Below are 24,153 nucleotides of genomic sequence, written 5' to 3'. Positions count from 1 at the left end.
TATGGAACACGACAGTTCAGGATCCTGTCCCTTTAAGTCCTTAAAATGCTCTTAAGGACCGAAACCAATCAATGTGGCTGATCCTAGAAGCCCCAATGAGGCTGGCCACTTCAATGTTTGAGTGTGTGTTAAATGTAATTCGAAGGACAAGCACAAGGCAGTATTTCAAGCATTAAGGCTTTTATTAGATTAAGTGGTTGATCAGTGCAACTTGAACAGCAGCAACAGACAGTGCTATTGGTGGTTTATTTCGACCTGGAATTCCAGGATTTTGGTAGTTCAGTCTAACATGGAAGTGAATGAGGGACAGGGAAAGTTCACGGTCAGATAACAAAAAGAGTTTATCATTAGATGAATCCTAAACATTATTGGCCCAAACAATGCAAGTCTACATAGTATCCTTTAATGCATTGGAGGCAATAATAAGAAAGACAACCAGCTGAAGCCTCTGTCTTTTTAACCATTGCTTCCTTTATTTAATTTGCAAGCACTGAAGTGGCTTCAAAGACAATGATTGTCCCACCAATACTCAAAATTAAAAGTTGACAGGTCACATTCAACCCAGTAGAAGGATTGCTGCCCTCTAGTGGATACAGTGCTGTATTACATGGAAGCTGCCACTTAACAGCCACAGACTGGCCCCAGCGCTTGGTTACCAACTGCATTTCATACACACAAACTTGATCATCTTCATTTGTTCTACTCCGTTCATTGGGTCCTTAAGACATAATTACACATGTGTTAGCTGAACAAAACAGACAAGGCAAGGAGGTCAGGAGGATGTCCACTTCCTGTTGTGTGGTGTAGGGTCCAATCAGACGTCTGGGAGGCATTAGCTGTCGTACCAGTCCAGGAAGAGCAGGGAGAAGGAGCACATAACCAAGAAGAAGAGGATCCACACGCGGAAGCCAGCGTTGTTTTTAATGGCCTGGAGACACACACAGAGAGAGAGAGAGACAGAAAGAGAGAAAGAGAAAGAGAGAGAGAGAGAGAGAGAGAGAGAGAGAGAGAGAGAGAGAGAGAGAGAGAGAGAGAGAGAGAGAGAGAGAGAGAGAGAGAGAGAGAGAGAGAGAGAGAGAGAGAGAGAGAGAGAGAGAGAGAGAGAGAGAGAGAGAGAGAGACACGCGTTTCAACATGAAAACCTGTACCTAGCCTTCTGTACGTTGATTAATAAATAACATAAAAATGTGGGCAAGGTGAACGTTGCTGGTTGCAACAGAAGATCTCACTGCTGATACGAATGATTGATGGGGACTGTAGGGTTGTTCACCTCTCGAATGTCTTCGTTGCCTTCTTTGACGTTTTCTGTCGTGCCCACGACTAACTGGTGGATATTGTCTATCTCCGTTTCCTGGGGAAGAAATGCGTACATAAACATCCATCCACCGTGTACCTTCACAAGTATATTCATGTACAAAACTTGTTCCTATAGAACTCACCTGTTGGAGGACCTTCTCAGCAAAGATCTCTTGGAGTCGAGAGATCTCAACCACCTTGCCCTCAATTTGCCTGAAAGCACGTTGGAAGTTTATTGATTTGTCAAACCAACAGAATAGCCTTGCCTTTCAGATGACTCAAACACTTCTCACCTCACTTCATCCACTAGGCTGCTCATCTCGCTCACTAACCGCTGGTTCTCTTGCTCAAACTGCAGGGAGAACACAGGAAAACAATTAGGGATTGTACACGAATAGATATCTTAAAGTGCATACAGAGTTTTGTGTCTGAGTCGTAGCTCGCCTGTACCTGACCGAATTCAAGTTTTGTCAGCCAACATTACCATTACATTTTAGTCAACAGTAATCATATTCAGTTATGAGTAACACCACGTTTACTCAACAAGGGAAACGGATCAGGAAATGGGCCTGCAATGTATGATTATTCATCACAAACAAGTTTGTATTTCATTTTATCTAATCCCATCAATGTGATTGGTGCTGTAGTTTCAAAACAAATATTCCTAGTCGTAAATCTGACAGTGTCCATTTAAAAATTAGTTTAAGCCTGGAACCAACGTGTGTAAAATGAATTAGTCAGCTGTCTGGGTAATCCTTTTTCGGTTGAACAAGTTAAGGCTGTTTATGCCCAATTCTAATCCTGACGTATTTACAATTCATATTGGCCTGATGCTGGAGATAGACATACAAAGCAGGTTATTGTAGCAGCTCAGAGGCCGAACAGTGTATGCAGTGCTACTGGAAGGGGCGCCACACCATCTGAATTTCCTCTGGAGAGAGCTCGTCCTCCGCTCTGCTGTCCTCCCAGGGGCTCACGCTGTTGTCCAGCAGCTCAGACATGTTCCTCTCTGAGAGAGAGAGAGAGCGCGAGAGTTAGGGAGAAAGAGAGAGACACACACAAATAAGCCAGATTCAACTCTCACACACACATTTCAAATTCAGAAACTTCACCAGAAACTTCAACCATCACCACGCTCAAATGGATCTTCTCATTCGAAAATATTGACATAATCGCTACCCTCACAATTATATCAAATCCCTCAAGTCGTATAAACATGACGATGGTAAGATGACATTTTGAGTGTATAATCTTCTTCAAAAACACAGTCCAAACTACTGTATGCATTAGACGGATATGATCTCAGAGCTTTTCTGCTCATCCACGTTCCAGGAACGTACTCGCGCTCACACGCATCCCTCCGCTCCGGAGAGGACATGCTCATGGCTTTCATACATGCCGACGTTGACGCGCCCTTGAGAGAAAGAAAGATTCCATTGTGCGGCGCGGGATGCTGCTTGCCTTCCACAGTCTCCGTTCACACTTGGCATTTAAGACGCATCCATTGATCACGAAGCCCACAAATATGTGTCTTGTGACAGATGGAGAGGGCAGTCTGACTATGGATACACGCTTCTGCATTCCAACAAGTGTTGGCCGTTGACTTCCTGGGACGCCCCCACCATTTTAAATCGTACGAGTGATGTGACAACTCACCACTGAATAAGAATACCCAGAATCCCTGAGGTTTGAATCTGAACCACTCAATGGTGGAGATGCACATCGCCGCAGCCCCTAGCTCTACGTCACTATGGCGACCAGGTGGTCGGCCATGAACATGTTGTGAACATCACGTGGCGAGACTGGGATGGAAGCAGACCTACCGGAGCCCTCCTCCTTGACCGCCGGGGTCTTCTCCTCGCTGGGCTCAGGCCCGGCCACCTTCCCCGACCTGCCCTGGTGCTCGGGTTCCAGTCGGGACCTGGGGAATGACATCACGGCGTCAGGCGGGGTCTGTGGAGAGGTCGGGTGCCACCGTCGAGGTGAGGATACACCAAACCGCTACTCACAGCCTCTTCTTGTCCACCACTCTCTTGACTCGGATGGCCCTCTGCTCAGAGTAAATCTTGCACACACCTTGAAGGGGAACACACCAGGGGAGACACACTGAAGCCACACGTCGTTCCCTGCAAGGTGGTTGTTGTGTAACCCGTGTTAAGCCCACTACATCCTACCAAGAGCATTATTGTGGATGGTTTGAGTGAAGTGAATTGAGCTCACCTCTGAGATACACATCGACGAGGTCCAGTACTGCTGCCCTGTGCTCCTTCATCTGAGCAGACAACACTTGCTTCTCAGCTAACAGGAGCCAACAATAACAAAAAGCACACCAAACACAACATGTTAATACAAAATGTTACATTCTGTACATTTTGTAACACTCTGGACAGGCATGCAGGTGCAGGTAAGGCTGAAGCAAAGAGACCAATTTACTTGTACCATGCTAGCCCAGTGGTTCCCGACCTTTGAATCGTCATCAAGACCTTTGGTGGAATCGCCTGTGCGTCTGGCGATGCCAATACATCTGGCATCGCCAGACGAATTACAGACCAACGGACACAGAACAAAATGCCTCCGGGCACAATTGGATAGGCCTACAACCAATCATAGCAACGAAATGCGTGACGCAGTACTGAGAGACAAAAAAACATTTATCATCAACAAGTGTGCTTCCGTGCAGTTGTCTGTTCTTCTTTTAGAGGAAATATACCGTCCAGTATGTTTAAAACCGGCGTTATCAACAGACCGTTCTACATCAACGGCAGCCATCTCTGTTGTTGTTAAATGCCTCTATTACACGCCTGAGCCATCATCGTATTTATCCCGCCTCATGTTAGATAAACGGTTGTGATCGGTTGGCCTATTTCGTACTGGGCAGAAAGAAATTTGTATGTGAGGGAGGCCAGAACTATATGCAGAGCAAATGAAACATGAGCTTGCGAGATTTGTCTGGTTCCCAGGCAATTGGTGGACCACCTCATATGCAAACGGTAAAAAACAATTAAACACACATGAAGTGTTGGCGCAAAAAGGTGCCAGCCCCCCCCCCTTTATATACAGTCATTACTGCAAGAAGGCCCTGGCCAGTGGTAAACAGTGCACAGTCAGCACAGCTGAATTTGCAGCATGTTTATTTACCAAACACAAATCAACACAAAAAAAGCAAAGGAAAAACCTTTGACCGAATGCATAAAGTGAAACACACATAAATAACTGAAAAAGATTTATAATATATATGTTTTTATTATCCATTTAAAGATTTGTTTTATTGTTAAATGTGTTTTTTAAGAGCAAAAGTGCCAAGGACCCCTGTGGCGGTTCCCTCATGTATCCCCCCCAAGGTGGAAACCCCCTGCTGGCCCACCTTCAGAGCGGAGCTGGCGTATGGCCTCAGAACACGTCCTCATGAAGATCTGGGCGTCCTGGTCTATCTGGTCCCGCTCGCTGTCCGTCATACGCGTCAGGTCCGACGAGATGAGGCTGAGAACGGGAGGATCACACTACGGCATGTTGTTCGCGGTTCGCAATCATCAGTCTTTGATTGAAACGTGAATAGATTTAGTTGATCAGGGTATTAAAAAAGTGAGGGTCAATTGGACCCCTGCTGAGCATTACACACCAGCGGCAACCTCCTTTCAATGTTTAAACGATGCTAGCAAGTATAATAATGCAGAAAGTACAAACGATGGCTCTAGTTCCTCCTTTCTTTAAAGATTTATCAATGTAAAAATAAGTCATTTGTTAAAGACTTTTCATTAAAAGGGTATAAGAACCTAAAATATATATATATATACATTTTTTTATTTATTTACACTTCACTTCTTTGCTTTTGCGTTGTATCCAAGGGCAGGAGTATCCGGTTCAAAACTGGGCCGAATGAGATGCTTGAGTGAAACCGAGACCATCAAAAATCCCCAACCAGGCCTGACGTGATACCTGTTCCCACACCGCAATCTCAATAAAGGCCTCCTCCGCCCACACACTTTGATGACAGCCTAATGGCTGCGTTTAAAAGCTTTATCAACACAGTTTAACAAAACATACGCGCCTTCACACACCCACGTGCACACCCCAAAGCACAGAGGGAGCTTGAGGGAGGAAGGGTGGGAGTGGGACAGGGGGTAAAGAGGGAGGGAGGGAGGGAGGAAGGGAGGGAGGGCCAGGATTAGTCCCAGGGCGTGAGCCACTCTCCCCTTGGTTGCAGCTCAATTATTCCAGACAATTAGACTGGAGGCTGCAGCCAGGGACCACCCGACTAGCCGGCCCACCTTCAGACGCCATCCGACGGCCCCGTGTACCACGACACACACACACTCTGCATTCACCACGCACGCGCGCGCACACACACACACACACACACACACACACACACACACACACACACACACACACACACACACACACACACACACACACACACACACACACACACACACACACACACACACACACACACACACAGCTGCCTTTAAGGCCTTTTATGAAGAGTACAGGACAGCGCTCTTTTGGACGGGCATTGCGTAGGTAGGGATCACGGCGGCATCTGGATGATGGTAAACGGTGGCATCTATTCTGTACAGTGGTGGGTGCAATGCCAGGCGGTGCTCTCGGTTTGAGGGCGGAGGGAGGGAGACGCATACCTGCCAGCATTGATGTAGTCCTTCCTGTGCTGCAGCAGAAAGTCCTTCAGTTTCGTGATGTTGGTGATCTGCCAGGAGGAAGAGAAGAGTGGCATTACTAACCAGTTCAATACATCAAGTCAAGCAATGTCTTTGGCAGGGGCACAATTTAAATGCCATGCCTCCAATATGTCTCGGGTATTTTTGGCAGTGTCAGTGTGGCTTTAAAAAAATAATAAGGAAGGGTTTAAAAAAGGTGTGCCAGGAAGCCATTTTGTCCCATTTACCTAAAAGCCAAAGCCAAAGTCAATGTGGCTGTTCCTATTTGTTTACTGTCACAAGCAACCGTGTCCCATCGATCTCGCAATGCGTCCTCGCTTGTTTACCCTCGACGATCTGTTTGCCCTCGGACATACAGCAAACAAACTAGTGACTTCCTTGTCAAGAAAGCACTTGTAAACAGGTGTGTGTCTGCTGTTTGCCATTCAGGAATCGTCTCAGAGAAATTCTCTAATAGGCTTTAAAAAAAAACATATTCATCCGTTAGCGTTTATCCTGGAGAAACGGGGCCACGAGTGTGTTTGTGTGCACGGAAACCAGAGGAAACTCTATTTAATCCAATATTTGCTCCTGTAATTCAGTCAAACACTGAGGGGCAGACAGGGACGCCTGTCCGCGCGAGTAGCGGTGTTGGCAGTGTGTCTCGTCTCGCATGAGCCGTGTGTGAGAAGAGGCGACGGACACGGCTGGCTCTGTTGGGATTCAGGAAGAATGACAGGACATTTTAGACAAGTACAAGGTCTGAATATGTGACACAAAGTGTGCGAGTGTGAGACAGCCCCCCCCCCCCCCGCGTGTGAGTGAGGCTATTTTGACAGCACAGCCACACTGTCTTTCGACTGGGCAGCCTTGTTTATTTTGATGGCGCTGCGACGCTGTCTTCGACCCGCAGTCTTGTTTTTCGGGCCTAATAACCCCAATTATCAAATTGCCTGCCCCCCTTTTGAGTTGTAAGGGGTAACATGAGCCAGAGTCTAATAGCGTCTCCGCTTCTCGGAGGAGACTAAACAACAGCGTTTTGTGCTCGCGCCGTGTTTGAGAAATGGGTGTCAGGATCCACCCAGACCAACGGCTCGTGGACGTAATTGAGATCTCGTTTTTCCAGACAGGCAATAGTCGTGCAGTGATATACAGGGTGGTGGGGCTGCTGCTCCGGGAGGCCAGAGGCGGACGAAAGAAAAAAAAAACTGTCGAGGCACCTCTTGTGATAATACAATTATTAAAGGTCAGGATTTAAATGTTGTTCCGAGCACTCCAGCTTGTTTCAAGGTCAGAAGTGAAGTCGATCTTGTTTGAAGAAAAAAAAAATACGAAGGATTTGCTTTCCAGTCAAACCTCACTGGATTGATCGGCAAGAAGGCTTGTTTGTTCCTTTGTATTAAAAGAAAAACGATCAAGGATCTGGCCTAAAGTGCGCAGGTAAAAGCATCTTAAAACCAAAGGAACGACGTACAGTCAAACTGCTCAAAAGCATCTCAATGTGCGTGAAGATCCTGGGAGTTACGAGGTCCCTCATGGGCCCTGTGCCTCGACGCACTACGCAGACTCCTCCAGCAGGCAGTGCTAAGGCCACAGGGTTGGAAGGTGCTGACTCAGGGAGCCAGAGAGCAAGGGAGCCATGTCACAGGGGGTTGAGCCGTCTCCTGTGTGTATACATTGGGGCTCAGATTCCCAGCACAACCTCAAGGGCTTGCAGGGGGTCAGTGGGATCAATTGCTCTTGTAACGTAAGACCCTAAAGAGCAAGTAATTCCCCCACAATGAGGAAGGGGGACATTGTGGCGCGCTGCGTGTGCGTGTCTGAGTGTATGTCTATGAGTATTGTGTTATTCACACATAAAAGGAGGGCAGCCTTTTATGTCTGTCTGTGTCTCTCTCTGTGTGTGTGTGTGTGTGTGTGTGTGTGTGTGTGTGTGTGTGTGTGTGTGTGTGTGTGTGTGTGTGTGTGTGTGTGTGTGTGTGTGTGTGTGTGTGTGTGTGCGGTGACTACTGCTAGTCACCGCTGAGGACGGAGACAGTCTGCCGGGCCACATCTAATGTTATCATCATCATCAGCGGCATCAAGGACCCCCACTTCACCTCATCACTTTCTCCCCCCCAACCCTAGCCTCCAGCTGTGGCTGAAACCATCACCAGTGAGGGGGTGGAGGGGGATTACTATGATAGAGCAACGGTAAAGACTCCAAAGTCTGAGGGATAGCTGAAGGCCTGGCGCTCTTTGTTTAGCCAAATCCAGGTAAACCGACAAGACTTTCATAATGAGCGTCCTGATGTGACTGGGGGGGCGAGCTCTGCGTCAGACAAGCTTTGTGTACCATAGACAAACCAATCTGCTGTTTGAGACGCACGCCTGCGGGAGAAAGGATGAGAACATGTTGATTTTATTACCCTGGGTTTGCTTGCTGAAAATAGGAGCAAATTGAAATTGTAAGGATGCTTTCATGAATTTATATAGGCCAAAGCACGCATCGACACACACACACACACACACACATATATATATATCTATATATGTATATATAGATATATATATAGTGCAATTGTGCGTGTTAAAAGTAAAGCTGTACAGCAAGGTTTTAACTAGATTATGAGAATTATTCGATGGAAAGATCTTTCTGAGGATTCAGGCGTTTTAATACAGAGAGAGAAACAGAGAAAAATAGACTAGCATGTTACCGTTACAAAACCGTCCAACTGTATTTGGCTTGGACTTAGACTAATCTTGGCAACTTCTTGTAACCTTTAACGATTCCTTTCATCGATGCCAAAATGGTTAATGACTAACACAAATAACAAGCTACAGAATTAAGCTGATTGCTGGATGTTTGGACAACCCTAATGCTTGCTTCAGTTTCACTTATGGCTTTCAGTAATAAAAAATAATTAAGAGTGTGCATGCCAACACATGCCATATATTGATATGTCATACAGCTATTAATTCTATCAGCTATTAAATCATCCCAATTGAAATGACCCTATCTACGTTTCAAAGTGATACAGGGTTCAAAGTGATATCCAGAGATCTGTTTCTTTCTTTTTTTCGATTATAAAATGATTACAAGAACTTCCAAAGCAGTTCCTGATCTAGGTGTCTAAAACCTTCTGGATATTAAAACAACAATTCTATGTGTATATGTAAGCACATGTCCAGTTTCTAATTGCAAACCATTTCCATGTATAAATATTAGTATCCCAAAAATGTTTTAACTAGGCATTGTCCCCAATCTTGCGTATAGCTTGCACATCGCATTGACTGCCTCCCTTTTGGAATCATACGTGCATTGGAATTAGCATTATTTTTTTTGGTCATTGTTTAGTAATTAATCATGACATGATTTGTCATTATGGGGAGACGTTGTATTGTCTGAAACTGCCACAGTGTTTCTCATGCGACACGAGGCAAAACAAATCATTAGCCAAGGTTAGGATATATTTACGTTGATCTAGGATTTTACAGCACTACAGTTCTCTTGAGTCCTCTCAATATGGCAGAGTATTACCAATTCCAACCAAAAGTCCCATGAGGCGTTCTGGTGTACAATCCCTCCCTATTGTCCAAAGGGCTAGGGCAGGGAAGGGCTGAATGCGGCAACATTTAGTCAGTTCCAAGTCCTTAAAACCTTAAATGAACATGTGATGTCAGCGGCTGCCGGTCACACAGAGTGTGAATGCCGCTCAAGGTAGCTAACCTGCTTGACAGGTCACGGGCAAGCTATGAAGATGGCACTCTGTCAAACATGTACCTTCATTGCAGACAGTAGACCTTAGGTTAATTCTTTAATTGCTAACCTTTGTTAGAATATCAGATGGATGCGTCTAACTTTGTTTCCTATTGTTCACTGCTAGGTCTAAATGCTGGGCACAGGAGCAAACTACTTAATCCAATAATTTGAAAGAATAATTGGTGGCCTCTTCCTTTGAATTGCGTCATACACAACAAGCATCCTAACAGTGGGGTGTGTGAATGTGTGGACGGATGTAATATAATGATGAAGTCCCGCCCTATACCAAAGAATTAAAGCACCAAGCATCCGCATTACAGATGTGGACTTTCCTCAGGTAAACAATCAATATAATAAATGTTTTCAAATATTCAGCTTTATGCTACAATTCAATAAATGGAAGAAGAAAAAACGTATAATGCATTTTATTCACTTTCAGTCAAAAATATCGCTTGGCTTCAATTTCTTCACCAAACCCTGGTATATTTAACAACCATTTGACAGGCCAAGCAACCACTTCAAAAACACACAAACAAACATGAGGTAATAATCGTTCAAATGTGTAATAAACCCTACCCATGCTACCCAAACCCTCCAAAGTCATTCTACAATTCCCAAAGTATCCATGAAGAAGCCATCAAAATCTACTTTCAAAACTTAAAAAATAAGGGCTTTGGAAAACCAAACATTTTAGCCTATAAACCTGAGCTGTCAATTGGCAGTGATTCTCTCGCAAAAAAATAGCTTAAGTAGAATCCGGTTTGACCTCAAACTAACTCAATAAGAACATATGTATTGTATTTTGTTAGTACAGTATATTAGGCAACAGAAAGTTCACCATTTTGTAGGACGATGTGGTTTGCAACAATTCTCCAAAAAGCTTTTTCCAAGATCATATCTAGAGTTTTTCAGGATTATTTTAATAGCTTTTAAGCTCCGGGATGTTAACCATTACTGCAAAAAAAAAGAAAAAGCATAACATCAAATGAACCGCTTTCTTAAATCTGAACTCAATATTTTAAGAATACGTGACATTGTCATTTGAATTTTCAAACTTTCCTTGTGGAACGGAGCCCCCCTTATAAACATCCCTCCCCATGAGTAACATTACATACGCTTAGCTTCTGGCTAACGGCCACATTCTTGAGGGTTTCAAAGAAAACACTGTGAGAAAGAGCCAATTTACCACTGCTATAGGCTCAGTGGGAAGCCAGGCACTATTTTCTACACACAATTTAACAATTTTACACATTTAAAACACGAGGAGAGCAGCCTGCTGCGGAAAAGAGAGGAGGTGAGCAGTGAAATAGAGATCACAGTGGCCAGGGGGGACCCCTCGAGACGGGGAAAAGATTCCCCAGCACCAAACAGCCCCCTGCAAACATTGGGCCTGTTATGAGCCAATCAGCATGGCTCAGCGGCGCCTAGAACCATCACGTTGTTCCATGCAATGATATTATCATTTTGAGAGAGAGAGCGAGAGAGTGAGAGAGAGAGAGCTTTTTGTTCATGTATTCTCTCATTCTTTGATGTCTTTTTTTATCTGTTTTTTGGAGATTCAGTGGGAACTGCATAGAGGGGGGAGCTGTGCATGTCTTGAAGGGAAACCCACATCTGTTGTGCATTAGGCACCGGCCGTCAACATTGTTACTGGGGACCTAATTTAATATTTTCTTTGTTTTGATCTTCCACCTTTAATCACTGGCTCTTGGGAGGATCGACTTTCTCCCCAAAATTGTTCGAGAGACGAAAGAAAATGTTATTGCAGCATGTTTATGGAATTATGCATGCGAAGAGCGGGCTTACACACACACACACACACACACACACACACACACACACACACACACACACACACACACACACAAAGGCTATCTCAAGTGGTGCAGACGGACGAATGGATAGCGGGAGAGGAATAGAGGTGGACGAAAACCACAACATAACTGTAGGCAGTCAGAACATTCCAAACTCGCAATTTCGATTTCTCCCAACGCCAGTTTACTGAGATGGTTGGAGATGATATCAGAAGCCAGCGGAGGGGGGGGGGGGGGCTGTAGAGGGCAAGCACCACAGGAAAGGTTAGAGTTTCTTTGAATCAGCATCTCTCTGCTTTTATTAAACCACCATTTCCAATATCAGTGCAACAAGGGTGAGCAGTGCGTGACAAAAGCCTGGTTGTTTGGGAGCCGCTGTGAATTGGCCGGCCCTCGCCGCAGACATCAGGTATCCTTTGAAGGCACCATCTCCCCAAGGAAATGCAGGCTAGGGCCTTTAAAAGGAGTTTGGATTCATGACATGAGCTGTCAGATGCCAGTGCCCTCTGTCTGCACATTATATAATATGCATCACAGTTAGGAGGCGAAATGTGTTATGCTTCTTCACAACTTATGCAAGCATGGCATTGGAACTAGGAGCCCATGAAAACACCTCACCCTGCCTTAAAAAAAATATCCTATGATCAGCATTGCAGAGTTTTTTGTAGGGGCCTCATAGTAGTAGTTTTCTTTCGACCCTGTAAAATGTAGTAAAGCCGATGCAGACTCTAGTTTTTACATAAAAAGGGTCTGGAAGTAGGATTCAGGAGCTATTATTTGCTCTTGAAAATCCTTACTGCCATAGCCATCGGTCAGCTATTGGGGGCAAACTGCTCTGTGAGAAGTCCATTGGTTTTGAGTTGACTGTGCCTGGCTTGACAGGAGACCGTTCCGATTTTAGACTACTCCTGTCTCATTTCTGACCAATCATGAAATCTCTTCGGCTCCAAACAAGGATCACTGTATATACGGCTCTCAGGATCCGACAGCCGCAAAAAAAGGTTGCCTAACGACACCCCACAACAAACAATGCCAACAGCAGACTTTCCCCAACTAATGAGTAAAGAGAATATGGTCCGGCTATGCGCGGCTACCTTGCTTAACAGTACTACATCAGTTACAAAACATATTATTCTAAGCTAAACTGGATGCTAATGGAAAGAAAAAAGTAATGGATCAAGCAGCCGTTTTGGCACTGAAAAGGTGTTATTGAGGTATTATTCACCTAAACAAAATAATGTGTGTTTGATTGATCCCTTTGAATCTTCTTAAACACTAGCTTGTGTGTGATTGCCCAGTAAACAGGCTTGACAGTGAATTAAGTTAAACAAATGCAGACAACAGGTTGGCAAGCGTGAATCATTTTTAGAACTCAACCGATATTAATTTTCTAATAAAATAAACCTATTAGTGTATAGGCTCTTGTGCTGAATTTTGACCTTGCAAGCATTACACAAGTATATGAGCATAATATTCAATAATATGATAATACATATGGAAAAATAAATCAACTGTTATGTAATGATTTATTAATATTGTGTCATGGGCAATACGGCACTGAGGTTCACATAAAAACAATGCATAGCTAACTGCAATAATTGGATTAATAACTTTGTCAAGACAAAAGGTCTAATAGTTTAACAAAAAAAAGTGGAGCTATGCAAAAGGAGCTTATTGGAGAAGGAGATCAGCAAATGGGGATCTACCTGCCCCAAACTTGGTGTTAACTTACTGGCTAATCTAGAATCGTTTTTTATACAGCCTTAGTGTTAAAAAGTGCATCTCAATCTCGTGGCCCAGTTGTCATCTTGCAATGTTGCACAAGTAATATTGAAAATAAACAGCACAAGCAGCAGCCTGCTGTCAGCCAGTCAGTCACAGAGCAATGACAAGCGAGCAGGCATCGCTTTACAACATCAGTCACGTGTAGGCCATAGAATAACTGCACAATGCGCTTTCAGCCCATGCGAGTGTTCAAAATGTTTATGTATGACAAAAAAAGAAAAAATTGAATGTCTGCTTCCACGAACTTATCATCTTCTTTAGGCTGGCCTTTAATTTGAATGGTTTGTTGTTAAGTTTACAACTTCAAGCTAAGCGTTACCGAAGACGTTGCGAACGTTTAACGGTCTATTAATGTTGTTCTTCTCTGAGCCGTTTCATGTTTTGGGTCTCAAAGTTGTCTGAGATCTGAGTGGCTGATGAAATCTAAGTAATTCACAGCAGCAGACACTTAAGCGGTAACGTTTGTGTCGACATTAGATGCTAGCGATCCAGTAGCTTGAAACCCTCAACTGAACTTACCACCTCCTTAGCCTTGGGGGAGAATCCATGCTTTGTTTTACTCCGCTTGAATATCTCGTCTTTGGTAGAATCAAACCCTATGCCCATGGCTTTGTTTCGGGTTTTGACAGTTTTAACACTGGCTTTAAAAAGTAAAGTTATGTCCACAGCCATCTTGCTGTAGCCTGAGAGCTGTAAACAAACGGACACGTCACCGAGCGCTACGTCATCACTCCGCGACATGGTGTTCTGTAAGGACAACAGTGAGAGAACCACAACACATTTAAGGATTAGAACAACGGCATTTTTATTTTTAACTTGTTTATTATACAACCAGTATGTATAATCGATAGAGGGTGATATTTTATCGTTTTTACATGTCATTGAATGTTTTCTTAATTGCCGCGAGCACTAAGAGCTGGCGCCATTTATTATTCTTAGAAATCTTAGAATTCTCCAAAAGCAACAGAAGAAGAATATCTAGTAATAATAAGTTAGTAGTAATCCTTGCGTGTTTGGTTCATAACTCCTGACTATTGCAGGCTACTCCACCACCAGGCTGGTGATTTGTTGCAGATAAATTCTTGACTTCTGTTGCTCCACATCGTTTATTCAGATGTCCTATTTGAATATAATCGTATTAGGGATTCGCTGTTTTGCTTAATCTATCATGCTCTCGCCGTTTCTCCTTCTCTCAGTCAAGCATGTACGCGAGAATGAGAAGGCCTAACTGGACCGATGAAGAGTCTCTACTCCTTGCTCAGCTGATAGAAGAACGGAAAGAGATAATCAGAAGGAAGTGCAGTGCTGGAGTTACATCACTGGCTAAAAGACAAGCATGGGAAGAGATAGCCCATACCATTAATATAGGTTTCCCTCAGTATCAGCGGACAGTTGCTGATTGTACCAAAAAATGGGAGAATTTGCTTGCAAAGTCAAGAAATGAAATAAAAAGACAAAGAATGCATATAGGTGAATATACCAAAATAGGATGTATTTTTATTACAGCTTCACACATGTGGTATTGCAAAGTCTATCCATGATGCACATCCGTTCCAGCTTAGCATTATTTGGTATGCATGAATTAATGCGTTTTTTCTATGTCTTTCTCACAGGTGAAGACTTGTCCCCCGCACAGTTGAGTGATGTCACCCAGATTGTGCTTTCTGTGATGAACCTCTCTGACAGAATGGATGAGGAGATGAAAGATCCTTCCATTCTACTTTTAAGCGAAACTCAACAGAGGTACAAAACATTTACAACATAATAGTATTCATTCAGTTCTATCAATAGAACACAAAAGTATGAAATTGAAGCTCCATGACCAGAGCCTTGCTTAAGGACTCGTTGAAGGACTCGTTGTTGCTTCTCCTTGTCATTGTAGCATAGTAGCATAATTGCACTCAAAATATAATGTGGAAAACTCAATCTGTATTCAAGAATGTAAGAAATGTTGTCACTGTCCTCATTATGTTTATATCAGATCATTTGCATAAAAAGCCAACAACTGCCACTTAAATGCTATACTTGTCCTTCTTTTATTTCAGCTTTGATGAAGAAAGCAATCTATGTAACACACCTCTAACGGAGAACGGCCATCATTCGTGCAACGAGTCCGGGACGATACGCCTCAGCGACCCATTTGATTCTCCGGAGGAACAGAAGGTGTCTTTTTATAACAGTGTCCACCATTCTCCCGTGATGAACATAGGCAATCACGGTATGACCGTCAGCTCTCCTTCAATGCCGTCGGCGCCTTTGACTTTGCCTCGCGCCATCAGTACACCAGCATCACCGCACACCTCACAGCACACAACGTTGCAAGAACGAATGGATTTGGAGATGTCTGTCCTTCGAAGACAAGAGGCTGTCCTCAAGCTTCAAGAGGAGTATTATTCTCTTAAGATTAAGCTGCTGAAAAAACAGAATGATGTTTATTCGAAAGATCAGTGTTAAAGAGGATATATCACGTTAACCTGTGGCCGTTTCTGGAACACGACCATCAGAAATACTGTGAAGTAGGTGTGGTCATTTAGTATGGCGCCTGTTCTTATATTTTTTATTTGAAGAACCCCAGAAGCGCGTCCATAGTTTACATTTGATTTACTGTCTGTGCTTATTATGGATTTTTAAACAAGGTATCTAGTAATGCTTACCGTGTGTGTGTGTGTGTGTGTCTTGTGTGCGTATGAGAAAGAAAGAATGAGAAGTAGATATATTAAATCATTTCTAGTTTAAGTTGTAACTCCTGTGATTTTTGTCTTTCATGTTTCTTCTATTCGTTACTTTTTCCCAACTATGTAGAGTAGATGTTTACATTATTTTTACTAAATTGCAGCCAGTCCAACCTGCCCTTTTCCCCCTTATTAACTATTTTCTGCACCAATTTACTCCCTTTTATTTACAAAAATGTACCAAATATCAAAATCATAATTCATCAAATAGCCTTGAATTCCCTCAGCATTGCCTTCTCTATAGTCTACAATAACCCGAGGACTTAAAGATGGCACTTGTCTTATCTAAGTTCAGGACAGAAACAATATATCCTTTATGTATGTAATTTCTGAAAATCTTATTTCATATCAGTTAATTTTTTACATACAAACCAACGGCAACACTCACCAACATTTGGCCGGTGCCCAAAGCATGTTGGTGGCAGTTTGCTGTTGTCAGATTATGTTTCTGTTAGCAAACATGTTGAACCTGTGTTGGCAAACGCCAACCAACATTCTGTAGTTGAGTGTTGTTGTTTGTTGGGGCAGTTTGCTGGGGCACCTCAAAGCTACAGGATAATGACAAATTTGACAGATGATGGATAAAGGCTCAGGCTATGGACTGGGCCAGCAACACCTCTGCGCAAATTATTTTACAACAATGGGACAGTTTCTTCTGCTTATACCAGTTACAAACAATTATTTGATATTTGTTGCTTTCAACAAGCAAACATCTGATTGATAGTTATATTCTACGAAAACAATGATTTTTGCAGATCTGTTTAAAAAATGGACTTTTAAAAGATGTGTCCCTTTGAAACATGTACTGATCAGAATCAATGCCATTGGTGTGTATTAATTTTCGATAACGGAAAACTTCTGCTTTTTAACCGTTCTGAATCAATATGCTACAAATCCGAGTACAACTATCGACCAAATGTTTGCTTGACAACGAAAAAACAATATTCTCAAATGCTGCAGAAGAATATGAAAGTAACTAATATAATCATTGTTTTTAACTTTGGTATAAGTGGAATAAAACAGTGCGGGGTAGAAAATAATGTACTTTGGTCTTACATTATTTTCCCCTAACAGGGCTTCCCGTCATAGTTAATCCTTACGTATACATTCACACAGAATACAAATGTTGAATTCTCACATCTAAGTTACCATTTATTTGAACGTTTAACCACTTTCAGCACAAGCTGTCTTGTTTGCTCTGTAACACAGTCCATTTCACATGTATAGTTTACTTTGTGGGTAGGGGTGTCAACTTGCTGATTCACCTCTTTTCATTTTAATGTGACTTTGAGAGTTGGGATTTTTGACATATAACAATAACCATATTTAATAAAAAACGCTGCGTGGCTACACCAAACGTACGCAAACGAAAAATAAGTCTAGACGAATGTAGTAATTTGTACATAATATTTCTCATAAATCTGTTTATTTTAAAGTGACTCCTCTTGGCACCGGGATGTGAGATGAGGGCCCCGGGGTGACGAATAAAAGGCTGTTATTTGCTGTGCGGTTTGCTCATTTCCTTTGTTAGTGTTGTGCCAGACTGTGCTACAGTCGAGCAGTGTGACTGTCTTCCCTCGCTGGGCAGCAGCGAGCCTCCACGGCTGTAGCTCTCCCTCTTGTGCATTGATTTCTGAAGCAGCTTTTTCAAGACTTTCCCTGAGAAAAGAGAGCCTCCTTTCATGAACTGTAGCAGGAACACAACGGCTAGCCCAGACTGCCATGATGACATGGGGATGTGTCCAATTCAAGGTTTATATAAACATCATGTCCTCTCCCTCTCTGGTAATTCCTAAGACCAACTAAATAACCATAATCATTAGGGGATCTTGGTGCCGATCAATAGGTTACAATGGATAGGTTGTGCATACTTTGCAAGGAGGGTATCCTTGCAACCATGTTTTTAAAGTCCATCCTGAATATATGTATCTATATATATATATATGCAGTATATATAATATAATCAATACAGTCTATCTAAAACCGCTAAACAAACTTAGAATCAGACTTGGCATTCTTTACATGCATGGCTCTCTATCTTCTCTACTCAACGAGCGAGACCGAACCGTCGCTGTTGATGGTATCCATTCTGTGCGTGTCACTGACAGATCAGCCATGTTTTTCGGTGTCCTCTGGGCAGTCCACTTAAGAGCCTGAAAAAGAACTCCTTAATCTCCACTTTCTCTTTGTCTGCGCTATTATCAGAGCCGTCAGCCCTGGCCCCTTTATCTCCGCCCGGTCTCATCTGCTGGTTGTTTGACGCAGGGCTTGATCTTATCAAAGGAGGACCTTATCTTCACCCGTAGCCCCAGGATGCGACCTCCCTCCCGCTATGTGGAGCTGTCCAGTCGTGGATCGGAAGGCCACTTCTGTTTTTGGGACGGGGACGGGGACGGGGGGGGGGATAAGCACTATTTTTGGGAACTTTGTAAATAACAGGCGGTTTTGGCCCTCCAGAAATGTTTTAATTCCCTTAGCCTCTGTGGTGCATCGGTGTCCTATGGGTGATTCATTGTGATAGGATAAGGGTTAAACGCTTGTTGTCAATGGTACATATTGTGCCTTTAAAAACATTATTTCATCGTTCACCATATATTGTAAGAACTGTCAAAGCTTTACATAGTGTAAAGGACTAAAAGATCTATTACTAAAAAACAATCCCCTGAAATGACATTTGGGTGTCCAATGAGCAAAGAGCTCACAGGGTCTTATTTCTTTCTTTTTTTCTGTACATTTGTAGCATACCGAGCGCTTATGAATGCGGTAATGAATTCAGCCATGTGTTTGAAATTGAATCCAGAGACAACGCAACGGCCATCGAGCGAGGTCCGAGGTCCCAGATAGTGTTGTCCCCTTTGATGGTAATTATCTGTGGATCCTTTGGCCGTGGTCACTTGAACTGGTTGGAGGAAAGGAATGTCAGGCCGCTGGATCTGAGGAACGGCAATTAGAGGGGAGGGAGCGCTGGCCTTTGAGATGGAAGCCTACCGGCCACACCCTGTAGGCGTACAAATAAGCCATTGGCTGCTGGATAGGCCCCAATTCTCCTTAAACTGTGCCTTTTCCTCACCTCTTTCCACTCATTACTGTCTTGTCAGAATCCCGGCCTTACTGGAGCTGACAGGTGGGGTTAAAGGGAGAAGTTTAGACATGAAAATGACCCTTTTTACTAAATCAGCTGTATGACGACATGGAGAGTAGCTAGGAGAAAGCCTTCTCAGGGATTATGCACCACGGCCCCAGAAATGTGGCCATACGTTAGATTGCCGGAGCAGATTGTCCCCTTGAACTCTCAGTCCATGGCATATGATCTATTTCTCTCTCTCTCATGCTCTTGCTTTCTCTCCCTTAGATTTCTCTCTCTGATAAATGTTGTTCTGTTTGTTAGGTCAAATGGCGTTAGAGGCTGTTATGTTTCTGTCCCACACATGAGACATGCAGACGGACATACAACATACAATACAGTAGACACTGCGTTGCATACTCTAGCTCTGGGCCTCAGTTTGCATGTCAGAAAATAGTCAGTGGTTCATTCTGCAATCAGGCGTAATATCCAGGATCTCAGTTTGCATATGGATCATAGTCATTGCATGCAAGGTTGTGTACTTATTCTGTTAATGTTCTGGAAGTTGACTCATGGAAAAATAGCTTAGCTGCTTGGTTTTGACCAACAACAAATAATATGCATTACCATAGATTGAATAGAGATGTTGCATTCACATATTAGGTTTTCCATAAGCTAGTTTGATTTTAAAGGGCATTACCAATTACCAAAATGCTAAAGGCACAATTTGGTCCTCTCTAAGGATTAAGAATAATTTATTTTTTAAATGTTGTTTATTGATAGGTAGCTAAAGGGCTTCAGGATTTAAAGCACTGAATTTAATTTGATTTTCCTTTTACCCTGAAGAACAAATACCGGTTATAGTAGTAATTTCCTTTTGGTTGGCAGTCGGGATAAATCATTTGATTCATATATCTGCACATTATATTATGCAGATTCATATATTTTTCCTTCAAAATATCAAAAAACGTTTTGGATTAAGTGAGTTAATGATGTATTTTTCAGAGAACGTCTTTTGAACTTTAGTTCAAATTGTTAGAAACTGTAGGTTTGAAAAAGAAAAGTAATCATAAACTGTTCATAGAAAGAAACTCTAGATATAATAGTTGTGGATATGCTTGATTTAGTAATTTTCCACAAAGGTCTTCAAAAATGGACAGCATGGGCCTCGCCAATGAAAGGGGATCCTCCTGGTAATTAAAGCCAATAGAAAATATCATCATTTTTTTCTTCTCCTCTGGACAGTTTTCACATTCCATTATAATGTTGCATTCAGGGTTTTTGAAGTTGGTGTCCTGGCAGTCCTTAATTACACCTTTCATCAGCCAATCAAACCAAAATGTCCGCCTGACGTCTTAATCGTAACTGACTTTTTGGAGCCCATGTGATCAACAAAGGGGGCTCTATTCCAACTGACAACAAAATGTTTATATTTTATCGTTGCTTTTTTAAGCGTTCAAGAGCCTGACATTTTAAATGTCAATTTTACAGTCTTTTGGAACTGCCAAATAGGTGTAGTATTTAATTTCCTTTTTTATGAATATGATTTTATAAATTCTTGGTTTGATGACCTTTATAAATGGTCATAACATCCACTAATGTATTTGTATAGTTGAACTGATAGTTGACTGAATTTATGCTGTTATATTGAGTAACTTCAGTAACTGTCATGGCCATTGGTCTGACGTGTGGTGTAACCGTTTTCAGATGTGAACCAGTCCCTTGATATGTCCCGACACAGTAAGTCAAGTCACAAGATGGCTAAGAATCCATATATATAACTATGAAAAACATTCAGGTCAGTCGCAGGCTCCAGTACGTTAAACACAAATGCAATATCACCTTCAATATCTTCTAAAACAAAACCTTATTTAGTTTATTCTGTCATTTCTCCTTTTAAACGCCGTTGCGACCAGCCATAAACAGGACTAGTCTAATATCAAGTCCAGATGTGTGTATTTCTGTTGACCGAATCATGTCACTTGCGCGATTTAATAACGAAAGAGACGGTTACTTTATTGCACCTTGCACGCATTCATTAGTCTTTAATCATGGGTATTATGTCTGTTTATAAATGGATCACTTCATCATATACGCAATTCTGCTTTGACATGGACTTGTATGTTAACTCTCAAAAAACATCTAAGTATGGAAGCATTTACACAGCAGGTCACTGGTTGTCTCACCATTGCCTCATCCATAGTAAATTACTGCAATATAGTCAACATGTTTGGAGAAAAATTCAGCAGAGTCAATACAAAATCTCCTGTAGGCAGTGAAAAATAACTTTCTTCTGCTTCGGTAGAAGAAGAGAGGTAGATAAAGCTCACGGTATTCTTCGCTTCTTGCAAAAATATATCACCATTCTCAACAATCATCTTTATTGACTCATAAACCTAAAACTATTCCAGTACTATAACTAGGCCATTTGAGGTCAATTAGCTTTATGCTATTCAGATGGTTGGGTTTAGTTTTTTTGGTTTGACCATGGTAACCTCAAAACAATGGGCACTATTCTCCATTTCCTTCATGCAGGCTTGTCTTCTGTACTTCCACCTAGAGCAAAAACCCACCACTTTAGAGACACTAAATCAAAACATAAACCCCATTTGGCTCGCTGCGGCCATTTTCAACCCCAGGCTCATTTCGGCCAGGGCCAAAATGTTACGACTGACTTGATGTGTGTTCAGAAATAGAGAGAGAGAGAGAGAGAGAGAGAGAGAGAGAGAGAGAGAGAGAGAGAGAGAGAGAGAGAGAGAGAGAGAGAGAGAGAGAGAGAGAGAGAGAGAGAGAGAGAGAGAGAGAGAGAGAGAGAGAGAGAGAGAGAGAGGCAAAGAGTGGGGGGGGAGGGAGAGAGAGACACAGAGGAGGAGAAAGGGGGACCAATATGTGACTGGAACCATATGGAAGTGGTGGAAAGTAACTCATCTTGTGACAACACGGTGTGGTCGCCTCTTTGCGAGTCCCCCTCTCTGTCTCATGTCACAGTCGTTCATGAAAGACTGCAACTGTAGAAGGTCACTCAGTGGCTGAGGCCAAGAACAAAGTGATTGTGATAAAAAAAAAATATATATATACATGCGGGATCTGAAGAGGAAATGGTTTTGCCGCCAAACACTCAATTACACGTAATTACAAGAATTCAACCTTGGAGGATGGTTTATTCCATTTTATTATGAGGTTATGTCTTTCATGTCTTGTTGGGGGGAGATGGGGGCGAGCGCAGACGATGTGAAACAGATACTTGCTTTCTCATCCGAATGCCCTCCTTCTGCCCTGGTTGACTGAGGCCGTTTATGGCATATTGAGGTTTAGTATGAACGAGTTTGATAGAGCGAGCACAGTGCTACAAATGGCATTTACTTCCCCCCCCCCCCCCCCCCCCCCAGCAGGCCATAGTGTTGTTAATACGCTTGTTTGTGGATGTATTTCCTCTGATTACAAAACAAAGGAAATGCATTACAAGACAGATTTAGGATCGGTATATGCATATTGGTATGAAATATTTTGTTAGTCTGATGATTGTAAGAACCATTTTCATACCAGAACCACCACTGAAAAACAAGCTATTTTAATTTGATTGTAAAACTTGTGAATTACCACAATATATCTTGACAGGAGACCCAAAAAAACCCTGGACTGAATACTGTGGGATCTTTGGTGGTGTTATGGGCCTCCCGGTCACAAACCTATAATGTTACTGATATAGAATTCCCTCAACTCACAAAACGTAAATCGTACCTTTTGTATTAGAAAAACAAACTGGGCATCTCGCCGCCCACTAAATGTCGGCGCGTTGGAGAACATTGAAGGCAGAGGCAAGACGGAGAACACTGTGTGATTGATAGTCACTTTTCATTGGGTTTAAGCTGCCCTGTTTGTTTCTCCACTGAAATATAGGCCCCTTAACAAGACCAAATCACAGACGTGGGCAGAGGGAGAGGGCTTTGAAATGCGGCAACCCCTGAACCAGAAAATAATCAGGGGGACTTAGGCATGGCACTGTGGCCGGAAATTCGCTGTGAATACCGGCTTCAACCATGACCATTTGAGAGCCCAACTTTTTTTGGCTTTCGCATTGATTTCGAACCTCCCTCTCATGCCGTCTCCCGCCCCACTGTATGTCACACAGTCAGTTTGGACCGGCTCTGACCTAAAAGCTGATGAGTAGCGGCTCTGTTTTGTTTGGGCGGCTGGGAGGGTCGAGCTCACATCAGCAAAAATGCAGAAAAAAAAGCAAAAATGAACCAATGCGTGTCTTTTGAAAAAACAAATATCCTCTCTCCACGACATTCCCAAATGTGCATTTATGTGCAGAAAAACTCACACACAATCTCACTCTGTCATGCACGCACACGCGCCATCACACTCACACTTGGATCTGGTCTTTATCCTGAACATCCCAGGAGCGACGGGTACCTTTCTGATCATCCAACCAAACAAGCGTCTCTCTTGTCGTTTTCTCCTCCATCGCTATGGCAGATGTTGCGGTTGTGCGTTCAGGCTAAATTTGCCCACAGCTTGTCCTGATTACTAAGTAGACAAGTTGCCCACGGGTCTCTCTCTCTCTCTCTCTCTCTCTCTCTCTCTCTCTCTCTCTCTCTCTCTCTCTCTCTCTCTCTCTCTCTCTCTCTCTCTCTCTCTCTTGCTTCCCCTCTCTCTCTCGCTTCCCCTCTCTCTCTCTATTTCTCTCTCTCTCTTGCTTCCCCTCTCTCTCGCTTCCTCTCTCTCTCTCTCTCTCTCTCTCTCTCTCTCTCTCTCTCTCTCTCTCTCTCTCTCTCTCTCTCTCTCTCTCTCAAGTTTACTGAAAAATGCATTAGGTATATATTTAAATGTATTGATAATGAATGCTGATAAAAAATGCTTGCTTTTCATTTTCCAATACAACAGCTTGTACACAAAGCCAAAGTCATTGATAAAGTAGGTCATCACTGAGTTAGGAAATGCATACAGTATAATTTAGCCGCGCATAAACAGCGCTCCACCACATGTCAATGTCTGGCTTGTTCTCGGAATCTTAATGTTCTCATCAAAACCCTGTCTGCCAACCGAGCATGTATTT

The 24,153-nt window shown here is 42.8% G+C and overlaps 1 protein-coding gene and 1 long non-coding RNA gene across 2 annotated transcripts; one reads left to right on the top strand and one right to left on the bottom strand.

The window, feature by feature from the left end:
• Positions 1–161: 161 nt before the first annotated feature.
• stx18 (syntaxin 18) lies at positions 162–14,025 on the bottom strand. Its single transcript, XM_030374440.1, has 11 exons — positions 13,815–14,025; positions 5,937–6,004; positions 4,661–4,776; positions 3,517–3,594; positions 3,306–3,372; positions 3,120–3,217; positions 2,214–2,305; positions 1,590–1,648; positions 1,440–1,509; positions 1,271–1,351; positions 162–928 (listed from the first exon to the last, which is right to left on the bottom strand). The coding sequence occupies exons 1-11, from the start codon at positions 13,965–13,967 to the stop codon at positions 833–835; spliced, it is 978 nt and encodes a 325-aa protein (XP_030230300.1). The 5' UTR covers positions 13,968–14,025; the 3' UTR covers positions 162–832.
• On the top strand, positions 14,003–17,530 carry LOC115556971 (uncharacterized). Its single transcript, XR_003979148.1, has 4 exons — positions 14,003–14,129; positions 14,492–14,765; positions 14,909–15,038; positions 15,341–17,530. It is a non-coding gene; the product is annotated as an uncharacterized LOC115556971 (long non-coding RNA).
• The last annotated feature ends 6,623 nt before the right edge of the window (positions 17,531–24,153 follow it).

Source organism: Gadus morhua, chromosome 13 (genome assembly GCF_902167405.1).
Source record: "Gadus morhua chromosome 13, gadMor3.0, whole genome shotgun sequence".
Classification (NCBI taxonomy): domain Eukaryota; kingdom Metazoa; phylum Chordata; class Actinopteri; order Gadiformes; family Gadidae; genus Gadus; species Gadus morhua.
The sequence above is the reverse complement of the archived record's forward strand: the minus strand, read 5'-3'. Positions and strand labels throughout refer to the sequence as shown.